This window comes from Cibotium barometz, chromosome 26 (assembly GCF_041138505.1).
Source record: "Cibotium barometz isolate CiBa-2024 chromosome 26, ASM4113850v1, whole genome shotgun sequence".
Classification (NCBI taxonomy): Eukaryota; Viridiplantae; Streptophyta; class Polypodiopsida; order Cyatheales; family Cibotiaceae; genus Cibotium; species Cibotium barometz.
In genome coordinates this window covers 15,805,379-15,818,484 of record NC_141071.1, presented here as the reverse complement: position 1 = coordinate 15,818,484, position 13,106 = coordinate 15,805,379, and the positions used below count along the sequence as shown (strand labels likewise).

Below are 13,106 nucleotides of genomic sequence, written 5' to 3'. Positions count from 1 at the left end.
TACTTTTAGTCTTCCCCTAACTCAGATTAACTGCATAAACTTAATCTTGAAATATTGATGGGCGGTCCAATACATACAATATGGTCTTGTCGTCGACTGCGGCAGAAAACTGTGATTCAGACAAAAAGCGTCAAGTACATGCCATTTTACCTCTCCCTCGCTTCCTTCCTCAATGGCCTGGTGTGGTCTAGCTATGCAGGCATACACTTTGACATCTTCCTCATGGTATGTATTGATAGAGATCAATCATGATAATGCAAATTAGCTAATAATTTTTAAGCGGCTAGTGTAATTATATATGGGTCGATGCTGCTGTGTGCAGCTCACAAATGGGGTGGGAGCTTTGTGTGGGGCGTGCCAGCTTGTTCTGTACGCTACCTACTATTATAATGGACGAAAGCCGGCTACAGTAGAGGGCGAGATATTAAAGGAAATGTCGACGGCGCTGCCCACTAGCTGCGTCTCTAAGGCGGACGCACTGTAGGTGGATAAGATGCAGTCGATGATGCGGCCAACGTCGTCCTGCAGCAGCAGCAACAGCAAAACGCGACCCCAGCAGCTTCTCATGAAGAAGCATATAATTCCCAATTATATTGATGATCTGATCCACGTTCGACGTGAATATTGGCGCAAGTACGCCTCTCTCTTTCGCGCAGTACCTGCAAGTCTAGCCGCTTAATTCACTTGCAAAATAACAACCGACTTAATTAACACCTACTTCACCCTTTTAACTCTTCAGATTACAGCAACACTTAGTCAGGCACTTCCAAAGGATGCTGCGGCTGTTAATTAAGCTCTTCCTTACTTAATTAATAACAGTCAGAGTTTAATCTCTACAAGTTATGGCAAACATATAACAGCTGCATTCTCATTTCGTCTACAGGCTCTTCATTTTTTTTAATAGCCAATATACGAATCGCTAACCCTAATCATAGTCGCACTTATTAGTATTCAGAATTAATATATTCCCATTTGATCGATCTTGGCGACGTGCAACATTTTTCTTAGAACTCGGCAATTTCATAATTTGATAGGTTTAAAAAGTTATAAAATTCTTTTTAAAGCTAATTAAATGTCTTTGATTGCATTTTTCCAGATTTGAGAAATTTGATGGGGGTAAATTTCAGTATGGTATGTAGAGAACGTTGCAGGTGAGAATGGTACACACGTCCATTATCGTCCATTTTTCGATGGGATCCATGTGAACTAGAATATTGGTCTCCATCTTAGGAAAAGATGGGATCCTAATTCTAAGAGGCAAGGGTATAGACAGGTGGAATCAAGGGATGAAATTACAGTGTGGGTCCTAAAAAACTCTCATTAAAGGAAACTCAAACCTCAAACTTTAGAGAAACCTAAGGTGGGATCAAAAGGGCAACTATGTATGACTTCCTAGTTGAATAGGGGCATACAACGAGTGAAAAAAGATATTGAATTAAATAGTTGGGATGATGGATTATCATTAGTGTTGAAGGTTTTCTAAAACCTTAATTTGAATTTGATTTATGTGTGAGAGGTAGTTGAACGGTTATATGCCTTTTCGCAAATCGGCTTTCGTATGCCTCACCTGCTCTGCGACCAAATTTAGTTCCTCCTTTCGCAAAGCCATCGTTAATCTGCAGTAAAAGCTAATCGTCGGTGGGAAGCCTGAGATCATCCTGCATGCCACCGTTATCCATTAGGAGGCTCACAAAAACCATCCTCAGATATGTCGAATAGTTGATAATCAGTGCGATTAATGTCATGAACCTCACAATTGTGGGAGGACGGGACAATACCCACAAAATTCCATTTCGCGTGGCCATGCTTTCTAGTTTTGGATGTGGAATTCTCCACAACCCAACCTTGCATGGACGGTTTTTAATCTTTCGAATGGTGCCCGCCTCTGTGCGGGAAGGTCTTGGAGGCTCCGGACTCGTCGGCCTTGTTCTCGAATGTGTGCTCGATGTCTGACATGGTGAATCGTAGGAACCCTAATTCGGCTACAGAGAAGGACCAACAGAACCCTAATTAGATTACACAACGATGGTGGCCTTCTTTTGACACACAACATTTTCATTAGGCAAAATAAGAAGAATTTTACGAATTAATTAACTCTTTGATTAGGCGATGGGGTGCTTATAAGAATACTAGGTCTTCTTATAAAGTGTGCAAGAGATGGCTAAGGGTCCAAGGCCTGATACGCAGGAAGTTTCTGGAGAGGAGGCGCATCTCAATGAGGTTTCCTAATCTTACAGACAGTGACACCAAGTATGAAAATTCTAACTCCATAGGAGTTTTCTTTGGTATATTTAAAAAATATCTATGGTGACAGAATTTTGATCGGCCTCGTCTCTGTGGAGCTATGATTTTTTCCGAATAGGAGAGTGAATAGGAGAGTGAATACGGGACCAAAAATATGAAAAAATTGTATTTTTTTCATATTGTTCTCACCACCTCGGTTCGTAGGTCTATAAAAAGGCTTTGTCGCTAAGTTCCCTGAGGCGGTGAGTCACACTAGTAGAGTCGAATGGGTGGTAAAGAGAGACGATTCAGAAACTTTCTTTTCTTTTAATGATTTGGATGATCGCGCGGATGTCCATAGTTTGAATAAAGAGAGAGATGATGTATGCAGTTTGAATGAGAGAGAGAGAGAGAGAGAGAGAGACGATCTCTGTGATTAGACGGACCACGCTCGAAATTTTTTTAAATTAATTTGAATCGCTAAGGTTTGTGACCTTAGACAATTCATTAAATAGTGCCCGCTTGCAGGCACTAATTAATGAATTATGGCAATAGCCCGAATAGACGACTCTCGTTCCCCATCATGGTAACTCTTTCCAATCTAGAGGCAAGCATTTTACATGGTATGCTTATCATACCCAACTTGAGTAGATTCCATCGTGATTAACTATAAGTTTTTCAATTATTGCAACGATTATAGATTGGTTAAGGTGGAGGAGCGAACAAAATTAAGGTGGAGGAGCGAACAAAACATTGCAGCGCACATAGTACCAAAGACCTTGAAATTCAAATTTATAAGGTCAAAGCTCACGCGCAATGCAGGTAGAATAAAAGATGATTGCTAGTTCTCCTTTATAAAGTTAAACCACTTGAATATGAGATAAACCACATTAAAAAGCATGCCAAGGACATGAAAGTACATGAATGGCCACCCAAGGAGGATGAGAAAAATAAACCATTTTCAAAAGCATGGCAATGGCCACCTCCCACCTCTCTTGGTTCCCATGTGATATATTATTCCTCAATACCATGCAATATCTAGTATGTTGTAATGTACCTGTCATGTAGTGCAAGTATAATTCGGCTATTAGGTTCTTGAGCATCTTTAAAAACTAGAGTAGGTTACTATAAATGAGTTACAATTGTTAAATCGCCTCTTAATCGCTAGATAAGTAGTACGATCCAAACGGAGTACTGAAAGACTAGATAAGTCACGCTAATCGCTAAAGACTAGAGTGGGTTACTCCAAATGATGTGCACCTAATGGCTAAGCCCTTCCACTTTTCCCAGATTCAAATCTTCAATTATCGACCACTAGTGTCGCTAGATAAGGATACGAGAGCAATGGGACCAATAAGTATGTAGTCAAGACCAATTGAGAAAATGTATGATTTGAGATAGCAATGGAGTGTGTAAGAGTTGCAAGAGAAAGCTATGGTGGGGGATAAAAGATGAAAGAAGATATCATTAGAGCATGATATCAACACTAATAGAGGTGATTAAGGTATGAGACAAGACTAATCAAAGAATCACATCTTTGCATTATGAAAATGAGCTTGTTACATCCATTTGTGAGCTGCTCTCATTCACATGTTCTATGCACACTTGTGCTATTTATGTATTCATAAATGCTCACATGCCTTGTGCATCCTTGCACCTTCCATGTTCCTACTTTTTGACCATTGACTACCTTTTACATTCACATCCTCTAGTAACCTTAGCTTGCATCCCTTCCAATTTCATAGCATCCTAATAACTTACATTTGATATTGGATTTGTTAAAGAAGCAGTCTCCGTGTTGTTTGATGAGCTTTGTTGTGTACTTTTTAGTTTCTTATCTTCTTCAAACAAAGAGAATTCAATACCTTCAAGATTAAGATTTGGAAGATTAGTAAGAGTTATTACCACCAAAGAAATCTCTTGAGACATGCTTTTGATTAAGTCTACAATTGTATCTTTCTTATCGTCGACCAGTGCCTTAATACTTACAAGTTGCATCATAATGCTCTTTATCTTACCTACATGCTCCAAAAATGAGTCTTTAAATTCCATATCAAGCCTTGAGATATGCTTTTGATTAAGTCTACAATTGTATCTTTCTTATCGTCGACCAGTGCCTTAATACTTACAAGTTGCATCATAATGCTCTTTTATCTTACCTACATGCTCCAAAAATGAGTCTTTAAATTCCATATCAAGCCCATAGAACTATATTTTTAGATTTTATTTTGAATTTTTAGCCCTAGCTCCAAATACTTTCTCTAGCTCATCCTAGGCTTCTTTGGCATGCTCTTTGTTAACTGATGTGATGAATGATATTATCCCCAAGACTTAACCCAATAATGGCCATGGCTTTTCTATCTTTATTTATCCATGCTTTGACCTCAGTCTCTCTCCCTTCATTGAGGTCATGTACATTTACTACCCCCCAAATCTCCTTTTGCATGAGTAGATACATGACTTTTGTTTGCCATGTATGGAATCCTTCAGCACTAAATTTATTCACTATGTTTGGGTAGCCATGGCTTAATGAGGAAGGTCTTACTGAGATTTCAGTTGTACCTCGATAGTGTCTAATCCTCTTACAATGATTTGAACAAATTAGGTTAAATTTAAGTGCTAATCAAGAATAAGATCACTAATCTAAAGAAAAAATATAGGTGACTTTGAGTGAGATAGTTATACTCACATTTGAGCGAAATGCTTTGAGAGAGCAGAATAGCAATGAATGAAGAGGAAATTAAGCTATTCATAATTAGGATTAATAACCTTTTAATTAAGGAATAGTGAGCTTAATAAAACCTTAATGAGAAAAGAGAGGCACATGCTTGGATCTCTATTCTCACTACACCATTTGAATCCAACACCACATGCGCATTCAGGACCTTTGAAAACCCTTGGGGCTAAGTAAGTGGATTCTGTCGAATTTTGTGTGAGCTCACCAACTTTGAGTTTTTTTCCAAATTTTGTAGCACCGATTGTAGAGCCTCCCATTTGTGAATGGCACCAATTTGAGCTTCATTATCTATCCATCATCTCATTGTGTGCTCTCTTGAGCTTCTCCATTGTGTGTGTGTGTGTGTGTGTGTGTGTGTGTGTGTGTGCGCGCGCGCGCGCGCATTCCTGCAACCCTATTTCTAACATTTGGTATCAGAGCATATGCCCCTCGCCCTTATGCTATTGTCTACCTTTCACCCCGACTTGCGCATCTTCATGAATCAGATCAAGGAGCCCTTTTGGAAGAAGAAAGAGAATCGTGAAGTGTGCAGTATTTTGTACTATAATTATTCGATCAAATTTTTGTTTCGAGTGCATTTTGGGGGTTGTTCGCACGATTTTTGATTTTCTGTAGACATCTTCAGGGACCAAATTTGCACTATTCTTCATTAGATTATGGAGTAGTTTTGTCATATCTACCACAGATAGGTGTGCAAATACATGAGAAAGCATCTATGGGCTTCACTTGAGCGGCATCAATCTTTGCATCTTATGAGTAAAATTTCTACTCACTATACTCTGCATTTCTTTTATACACCTTGCAGGTCTCTATTGTCAGTGAACTTATTAGTAGCTACCTTGGTTGCATCAAAGAGCACTCAGCACTTTGCAGGTTGTATGATTACTTGTTTGGGTATTATCAAAAATGGCAAATAGTGATGTTATCCAACTGAGGATAAGCTTGGCGGGACCAACTACCCGTTATAGTCCTATATAATACGGCATGTATTAGTAGCCAAAGGGCTATGGAATGCTATGGTCGGCACTAAGAAACGTCTTGGTTCTTCCAATTAACATGATGTAGAAGGAACATCTATAGACACGAACCCAATTTCACATGGTGCATTACCACAACATAGCATAACTCCTACACAGCAACAAAGTGGGATGGAAGAGATATGCAAGCACATGCATTTCTTGCTTTGTCAATTAAGAAGAGTATTGAAATCCTCACATTTGGTCATGTAGGACTGCTAAACATGCTTGGGATACACTTGAATCATTGTACCAGGTATGTAATCAAGCTCGTGTTGCCTATATACATAAGCAATTAAAGTCAGAGCATATGGATGAGAGAGACTCCATGGATAGTTTCCTCAAAAATTAAGGATTTTAAGGAGCAATTGGCTAGTGTTGATAAAATATATTCTGACAGTTCATTGGTGCCTCTCCTACTGTCTTGAATGTGAGTAGAGATGTTGTATTTGTGGAAGATGCAGTTCAGTCCTTGCTTTCATGTAAAAAATAGCAAAATGTATGTTCGTAGGACATATTCAACACTCTCCTTCCATTGTTCAATGCAAGACACATTGATATAGAGCATTTGGATAATCCAAGAAATGCTAAAAATCAACCCACACAGGTTACAAATCATCATATTTTTTAGCCCACAAATCAACCTATTAATGAGGCAAATGTAGATGATGTAGTGGTTGAGAAAAGAAGGAAAATTGTGGAGTCAAAAGTATACCGAAATGGCTAGTGAAAACACCACGTGGTAGCAAATTGGCCACTCCTTTGCCTAGCAAAACACATGAAGGCTCTGATCATGCATCTCTTGTTTTGACACAGGTATGCTCTTATTATTGCCAGTTTATGTGATGAAGAGGAACATGTCTCCTTTGATGAAGCAAAGGAATCTAAAAATTGGATGAGTGCCATGCAATCTGAGTATGAATCGATACTCAAAAATGATACATGGGATTTGGTAGACTTGCCTCTTGGCAAGAAGGCCATTGGTACAAAATGGGTTTACAAGCTCAAACGTAAAGCGGATGGTAGTGTTGAGTTATACAAATCTAGGTTTATTGCAAAGGGTTATGCATAAGAGAAAGGCGTTAACTATGGTGAAACCTTTGCACCGACATGTCGTATGACTACCATGTGGACTATTCTTGCATTTACAGCACATAAAGGTTGGAATGTACGTCAGTTGGATATCAAAATCGCTTTCTTGAATGGAGATTTGCATGAGGAGTTCTATGTATCTCAGCCTTGTGGTTTTGTTTAGAAAAGTCAAGAATAAAAAGTATGCAAATTGAAGAAAGCTTTATATGGTCTTAAAAGCAGGCTCCCAGAGCAAGGTATGAAAAGATACATGCATACTTGGTTGCACAAGGTTTCTGTAAAATAGCCCAACTAACAATACTCTCTATATTAACGTGACTAAAGATGTTTTATTGGTCATCATGTTATATGTTGATGAGATGCTACTCACAGGCCCTAAGGATGATCATATTTTAGCTTTTATAGCTGATTTAGAGAATTCTTTTGAGATGCCAGATCTTGGACCGTTGCACTATTATTTGGGGATTGAGTTTTGGCAAAGTGTAATAATGGTATTGTTATGCTGTAGAGAAAATACTTAGATACAATGTTGAAGAGGTTCAATCTTGAAGACTGTAAACCTGTGTGGCTACACCTATGGAGCCATGTTTATGACTAAGTCTTGAAGATGCAGGTGACTCTTTTGATGCTAGCTTGTACATCAAGAAGCTCTTGGATGCCTTATTTTTGTGTAACACCAGGCTTGATATTCAGTATGTGGTCTCAATATTGAGCAGATTTATGCATAGCCCAGTTACAAAGCATTAACATTCTGTCAAATTGGTGTTTCATTGCCTAAAGGGCACTAAGAATTTTGGGTTATTTTATCCCAAGGAGAGTAAATCATAGCTGCATGTATTTATAACCTTAGACTATGCTGGATGTTATGACGCACAAGCGTCCACAAGTAGTTTTTGCTTTCGCCTTGGTGATTCATGTATATCATGGCTCAGCAAAAAGAAGCAACCTACTGTGGCCACGTCTAGTTTTGTGAAGCTAAGTATAGGGCAACATGAAGTACAGATATGTGCCAGGCTCTTTGGATTGTGATAGGGAGCCCAGACTAGTCCCCAAAGAGAAGTAAGTTTAAAGCTTTGTGAAAAGCTTCAAACTTCTTTTGTGGTAGAGACTTCATAAATAAATATGCCAAGTTATCCTATGTTGGCATATAAAAAGCTAATTTTCCCTGGTGCCTGCTGCAGAGCATCTCTCCCTGACATAATGATAGTGCACCTCAATGTGCTTTGTGCGAGCATGAAAAACTAGATTTCTCGACTGCCCCATAGTGCTCTGACTATTAGTGAGAAGATGGTAGTGGCTATCGCCAATACCCAAATCAAAAAACAATAGGGTGCCTGAGCCAAACACACTCAAAAGTGGGTCAATTAGTGGAGTTCCGTACATACAAGTGTCAAAAAGTTTCGTATATATAAGTGTTAAGAAGTTCATCCCATTATTGTAAGGATGGGTAGATAGAAAAAAAAAGTTTATATTACAATGAGGTTTGGACTCTCTCTTGAAAGGGTGCACAAAAAAGGATGGGTTGTTATTTGTGGAGGCCCTACAAGCATGGCAAGTAAGTCCTAAACTCGTAAATAACCTCTTTGTTTTCTAAATAAAGAGGTTACAGATTTAGGACTTACTTGCTCTTTGTTTTTTCTAAACAATGTTCCACTTGTGTTGATTTTGTTGTATTTTAGAATCATGTTATTGTGAACTATGACTGTGCAATCAGAAAGTAATGGAAATGTACAATCTCAAAATCATAAAAATGTAAGTGTTGAGGATGAAGCTGCATGAACCCATAAGCATGTTACCAACTACGTTTATAATCACAAAATGTTTTTTCACAATCTCTAAATCCTTTGATTTCTGCACGAATAGAAACTGAGCTATACCCCCTATTTTATTTATTGTAGTGATTCAGGTTGTAAACCAATTTGGCGTTATAGACTTTTCAAGTACTTATAAAGTTTTCAAGTATGTACATTTCTTTATTGAGGAAAGTAATGATTACACAAGAACCCCATAGTTTTTCCTTATGTTAATGAACCCCCTCCAAGGTGCATGTATCTCTTCCAAGTATTGAAAGCTATTTTCATTTATTATGTATTTGTTCTAAGGAATTTTTACATTTTCTCCACATACTTTCTCAATGTTGGACAAGGTATTGGAAACATTATATATTACCGTATAGCATTTTGGTGAAACATTGAAAGCTTAATGAGATATTTCTTTTCTATTTTTAATGGGTTATACATGAAATCTTTCGTTAGAGTGAGATCTTTCTTTTCCAACGATGATTGGTTATATAGAAAATCTTTCTTTTCTAGTGATGACTAGGTATAGCATTTCGTTGAAAGATTGAGAACATAAAGAGATCTTTCTTTCGCAATGATGAAAGGTTATATATGAGATGGACCTTGTGTGAGTGATGCCTTGATTGTATAGTTAATATTATAAAGCCTCTATATTATAGAACCATTTAGCCTCAGGGAGGTGTACTTTTAGGAAGACCTACATACAACATGTGTTTTCTATATGAATTTTGACTTAATAAAATGACCCCTTTTTCTTTATAAACTTAAAGGTTTTTTTTCAAAATGCCATTTAAAACCCCCTTATGTAAGTAGATTTCTATAAAATTTTTTTATCAAAATCTTGGTTTAAAAACCCTTCTTAATAATCGCACATAGTAGACTTAAATATTTTTAAGTGAACCCCCCGAGCCAGTACTACAAGATCTTTAGTCTTCGACATTCAATTTTGACGGTACTCACGCCATCGAAATAAGCATTGAAATGAAAGTCAAAATAACCATCTATGATTAGGTCCAAATAAGTTTCATCCTCCATAACGTCGAAAACATAAATTATTATTATTTTTTGTTTGGTGTGATTTTTGAAAAAAGTTAAAGTGTTTTTAGTTTTTATAGTCCTTATCAACCTAGTTTTTAGTTTCTTTTAAAACAAATATAAAGATATGTAACAATATTTATAAGAAATTAATATGCCAATATTTGTCTACCAAAGCTTGCACTATAATGATCCCAAATACAAGGATATATGTAGCAATATTTACAAGAAATTATGACAATTGTTTGCCAAAGCTTACATTAATAGCCCCAAACAAGAAAATTATAAAAAAGAAATAAGATGTTATAGCTCATCATCGACTCTCTCATCCTCAGCTAGATCCATGACTCCAAATACATCTATTTATAGAAAGACCTCTCCATCTACATCTTTGTCAATGGTTGTAGCCTCGTTTGTTGTAGGAGTAGAAGGTAGTTTATTTGTATCATCATCTTCTATTTCAGGCATTGGAGGTGGTTATGTTGAAAGTTGTTCTTCTATTTCTTCTTTGAATTCCATATTAGTCATTATGTTTGTTTTTGGGTCAAGTTATAGTTGTTAAATTACTATACCTTCATTTGATCCTTCTTCTAGTTGTTCAACTGGATCAATATGTACTTCTTATGCTTCTTGAGTGGGTTACGCAACCTCTACTTCGTCTAATATTTCCATATCTTCAAATATTTATTTACTACATAGATTAATTTAGATTATAAAAAACCACCTATGATCTCGCATGTCTACCTTGAAGACAACCTGCTCACAACGCTCTTGTAGCATAAATGTGTCCCTTTGGTTTGTCCATATCTTCGTGGAGTCTACTTGAACAAATCCGCTCTTATCTCTGTGCATGGTTGCTTGTGGTCCTTGAGTCACCACCTTGAACCACTTCACATAAAAAATGAACATAGAAAACTTTCTGAATCCAACCTTGATAATGTCTGGTATCATTCCACAAGCATGCCAACTTCACTACTCTCAGGTCACTTGCACTTGAATGACTTTCTTGCATGAAATTTTCCTTGATACCATAATCAAATTTTGTTGTCTTCTTATCTATTCGCTCCACTCAAAAGTGACAATCGCATGACCAAAGTGCACCAAATTTGCAATATTGCAAGCAAAAGAAGATCATGAAATTGTTTAAAAAATAAAAACTTATACAAGAATGTCTTACAGTTTCTTTTGTACATATAAAAACTCACTTACATGGTAATCACAACCATATGCAAGCTCCTCCTTCTCATCGCTTATAACCTTGCCACTGTGTTTTGCTTGTCATATGGTTTGTTGAAGATATCTACTAGAAGGAAATTTTGGAAGTTGAGCGAGTGAATTTGGGTATAGAAATGCTCAGGTTGTTCGACCTACACCTTCCCATCAGGTCTGCTCTGTGCCCATAAGTGCTGCATATGCAATCCGCCTCTTGTGTAGATTATCCCTTTGTGTCTTGCAATATTGCTAGAAGTTGAGGTTTGTCTTTGTGAGGATTTCTTCAGCATGGCTACCCTTTGGGCAGAGGTCCTATGCTGGGGGCCAGAGCGAGGGAGAGGTCAAGTGCAAGGCCCGTTGCTCTGCTTCTTGGGCCACTTGTAAATGTCTTTGAATCTCTAAAAGGGAGGAGAGGGTGTTGGCCAATGTCTGCTCTCTGTCCTCCAAGGCCTATTGGAGGTTGATATTGGTGGTGTTGTATAGAGCTTCATGGCTTTGCTGCTCTTGGGCCTTAAAGGCAAGCAACATCTGTTGCTATGCCACCATTTGCTAGCTCCTGCTACCTATACATGCAATCTGTCATCTAACTGATAAGCTTGCAAGCCAAATGGGAGAAGCCCTAGGTGAAGTCTGGCACTTCCCCATGTGATGAACAGACATCTTCAGAATAGGTCTCATGTGAGTGGAAGCTCCCCATGTGCACCTAGTGGAGGGTTTCCAAGGTATTTCTATGAGAGGAGACAGGAGAAGATGGGCCAGCTTCTGATGAGTAATGAGAGGAGGGAAAGGAGAGGATCCCGCGAGGTGGTAGGGTTTCGTATAGATTCTAATCAAAAAATGCCTTTCATTATGCTTCCTCCTCAGTAGCCCTGTAGTGGGCTTTAATGACAACTTCCTCTCTATTTGGGCCTGGGCTGGATTGGGGTGGAACCTTCTGCTGCGGCTTTGGGTCTTGGTGATAGCGCTTTGGGGTGGAGAGGTGGGAGAGGATTGAGGGGGATGGAGAGAGACTCGCATTGCATCTAGCCCTTCCAGCTGAATCACCATGGGGAGTTTGTCCCATCCAGCAACGTGGTACAACACCTTGGTTAGGAGGGAGGTGGCTACAAGATTTCCTTGTGGGTTAGCACATATGGAGTATAGCTCTTTATGCAGGTACTCGGCCCAGTTGCTACGTGTGCCTTGGTGGACCCTGGCCAGTGTGGAGAGGTTGCATCAGCTGAATTTATCTATCTCTAGTTGTAAGCAAAAAGGATAGGGCCCTGGCCGGCATGATGAGCTCCTCCTATGTAATGTTTTCCCACTCCACCCCATCCTTGGTTGGCGGTGCCTTGGTAGGTGCTGCGAGTCACATGTGTGGCATTGGTGAGGCACATGTAAGGCTGTTCCATCCTTGGGAAGAGGTGCAGGGCTTCATGGACCACATCGAGACTTAGGTGGACACTTGTAGCATCCATAACTTGTCCAGTGGTAGCATTTTCATCATAGATCTGTATGAGAAAAGAGGAAATTGAAGAGATATGGGTCCCAAGGTTCCAAGGTGGGTAGCCCATCGAGCCTAATCTACTCCGAGTAGGCGACTATGGCTAGATCTATAACAGCTCTAAAGCAAGAGCATGTGTACTAAAGGAGCTTGTGCTCCACCTTATGATTTTTTTTAAGGTTGTGGAGACACTAGTGTGTCCATGGACCTGCTTCATCAAGTTCTCCCCGAGGTGGGACAGCTTGTGCTCCCAACTGGACGTTTCTTCTTCTGTGGAGTGTGGGTGAGGACCTCAAGGGAGGAGTTTGAGTGTTTAGCCATTGGGTGGAGGATAAGAGACAGGACGGTGCAAGCCCAAGAAAACAAATTGCAAGCGTTTAGATAGGGAGAGAGAAAAGAGTGAGGAAAATGAAGTGGTGGGAACTTTTTATAGGTTTGTAGGAAGGACACGGTTGTGGCAAAGTTTGGTACGGGCGTGGCATCTCTAGGGTATGGGCATAGGCTTCAAA

General features: G+C 39.0%; 1 protein-coding gene across 1 annotated transcript in view; it reads left to right on the top strand.

Annotated features, from left to right (window-relative positions):
- The window catches only part of LOC147623718 (bidirectional sugar transporter SWEET5-like), a 1,461-nt gene extending 977 nt beyond the window's left edge, over window positions 1-484 (top strand). The window contains exons 5-6 of the mRNA XM_086820791.1: window positions 106-225; window positions 323-484. Coding sequence (XP_086676917.1) covers window positions 106-225; window positions 323-484 — 282 coding nt within the window. The remainder of the gene's footprint in view (window positions 1-105; window positions 226-322) is intronic.
- Window positions 485-13,106: the final 12,622 nt, after the last annotated feature.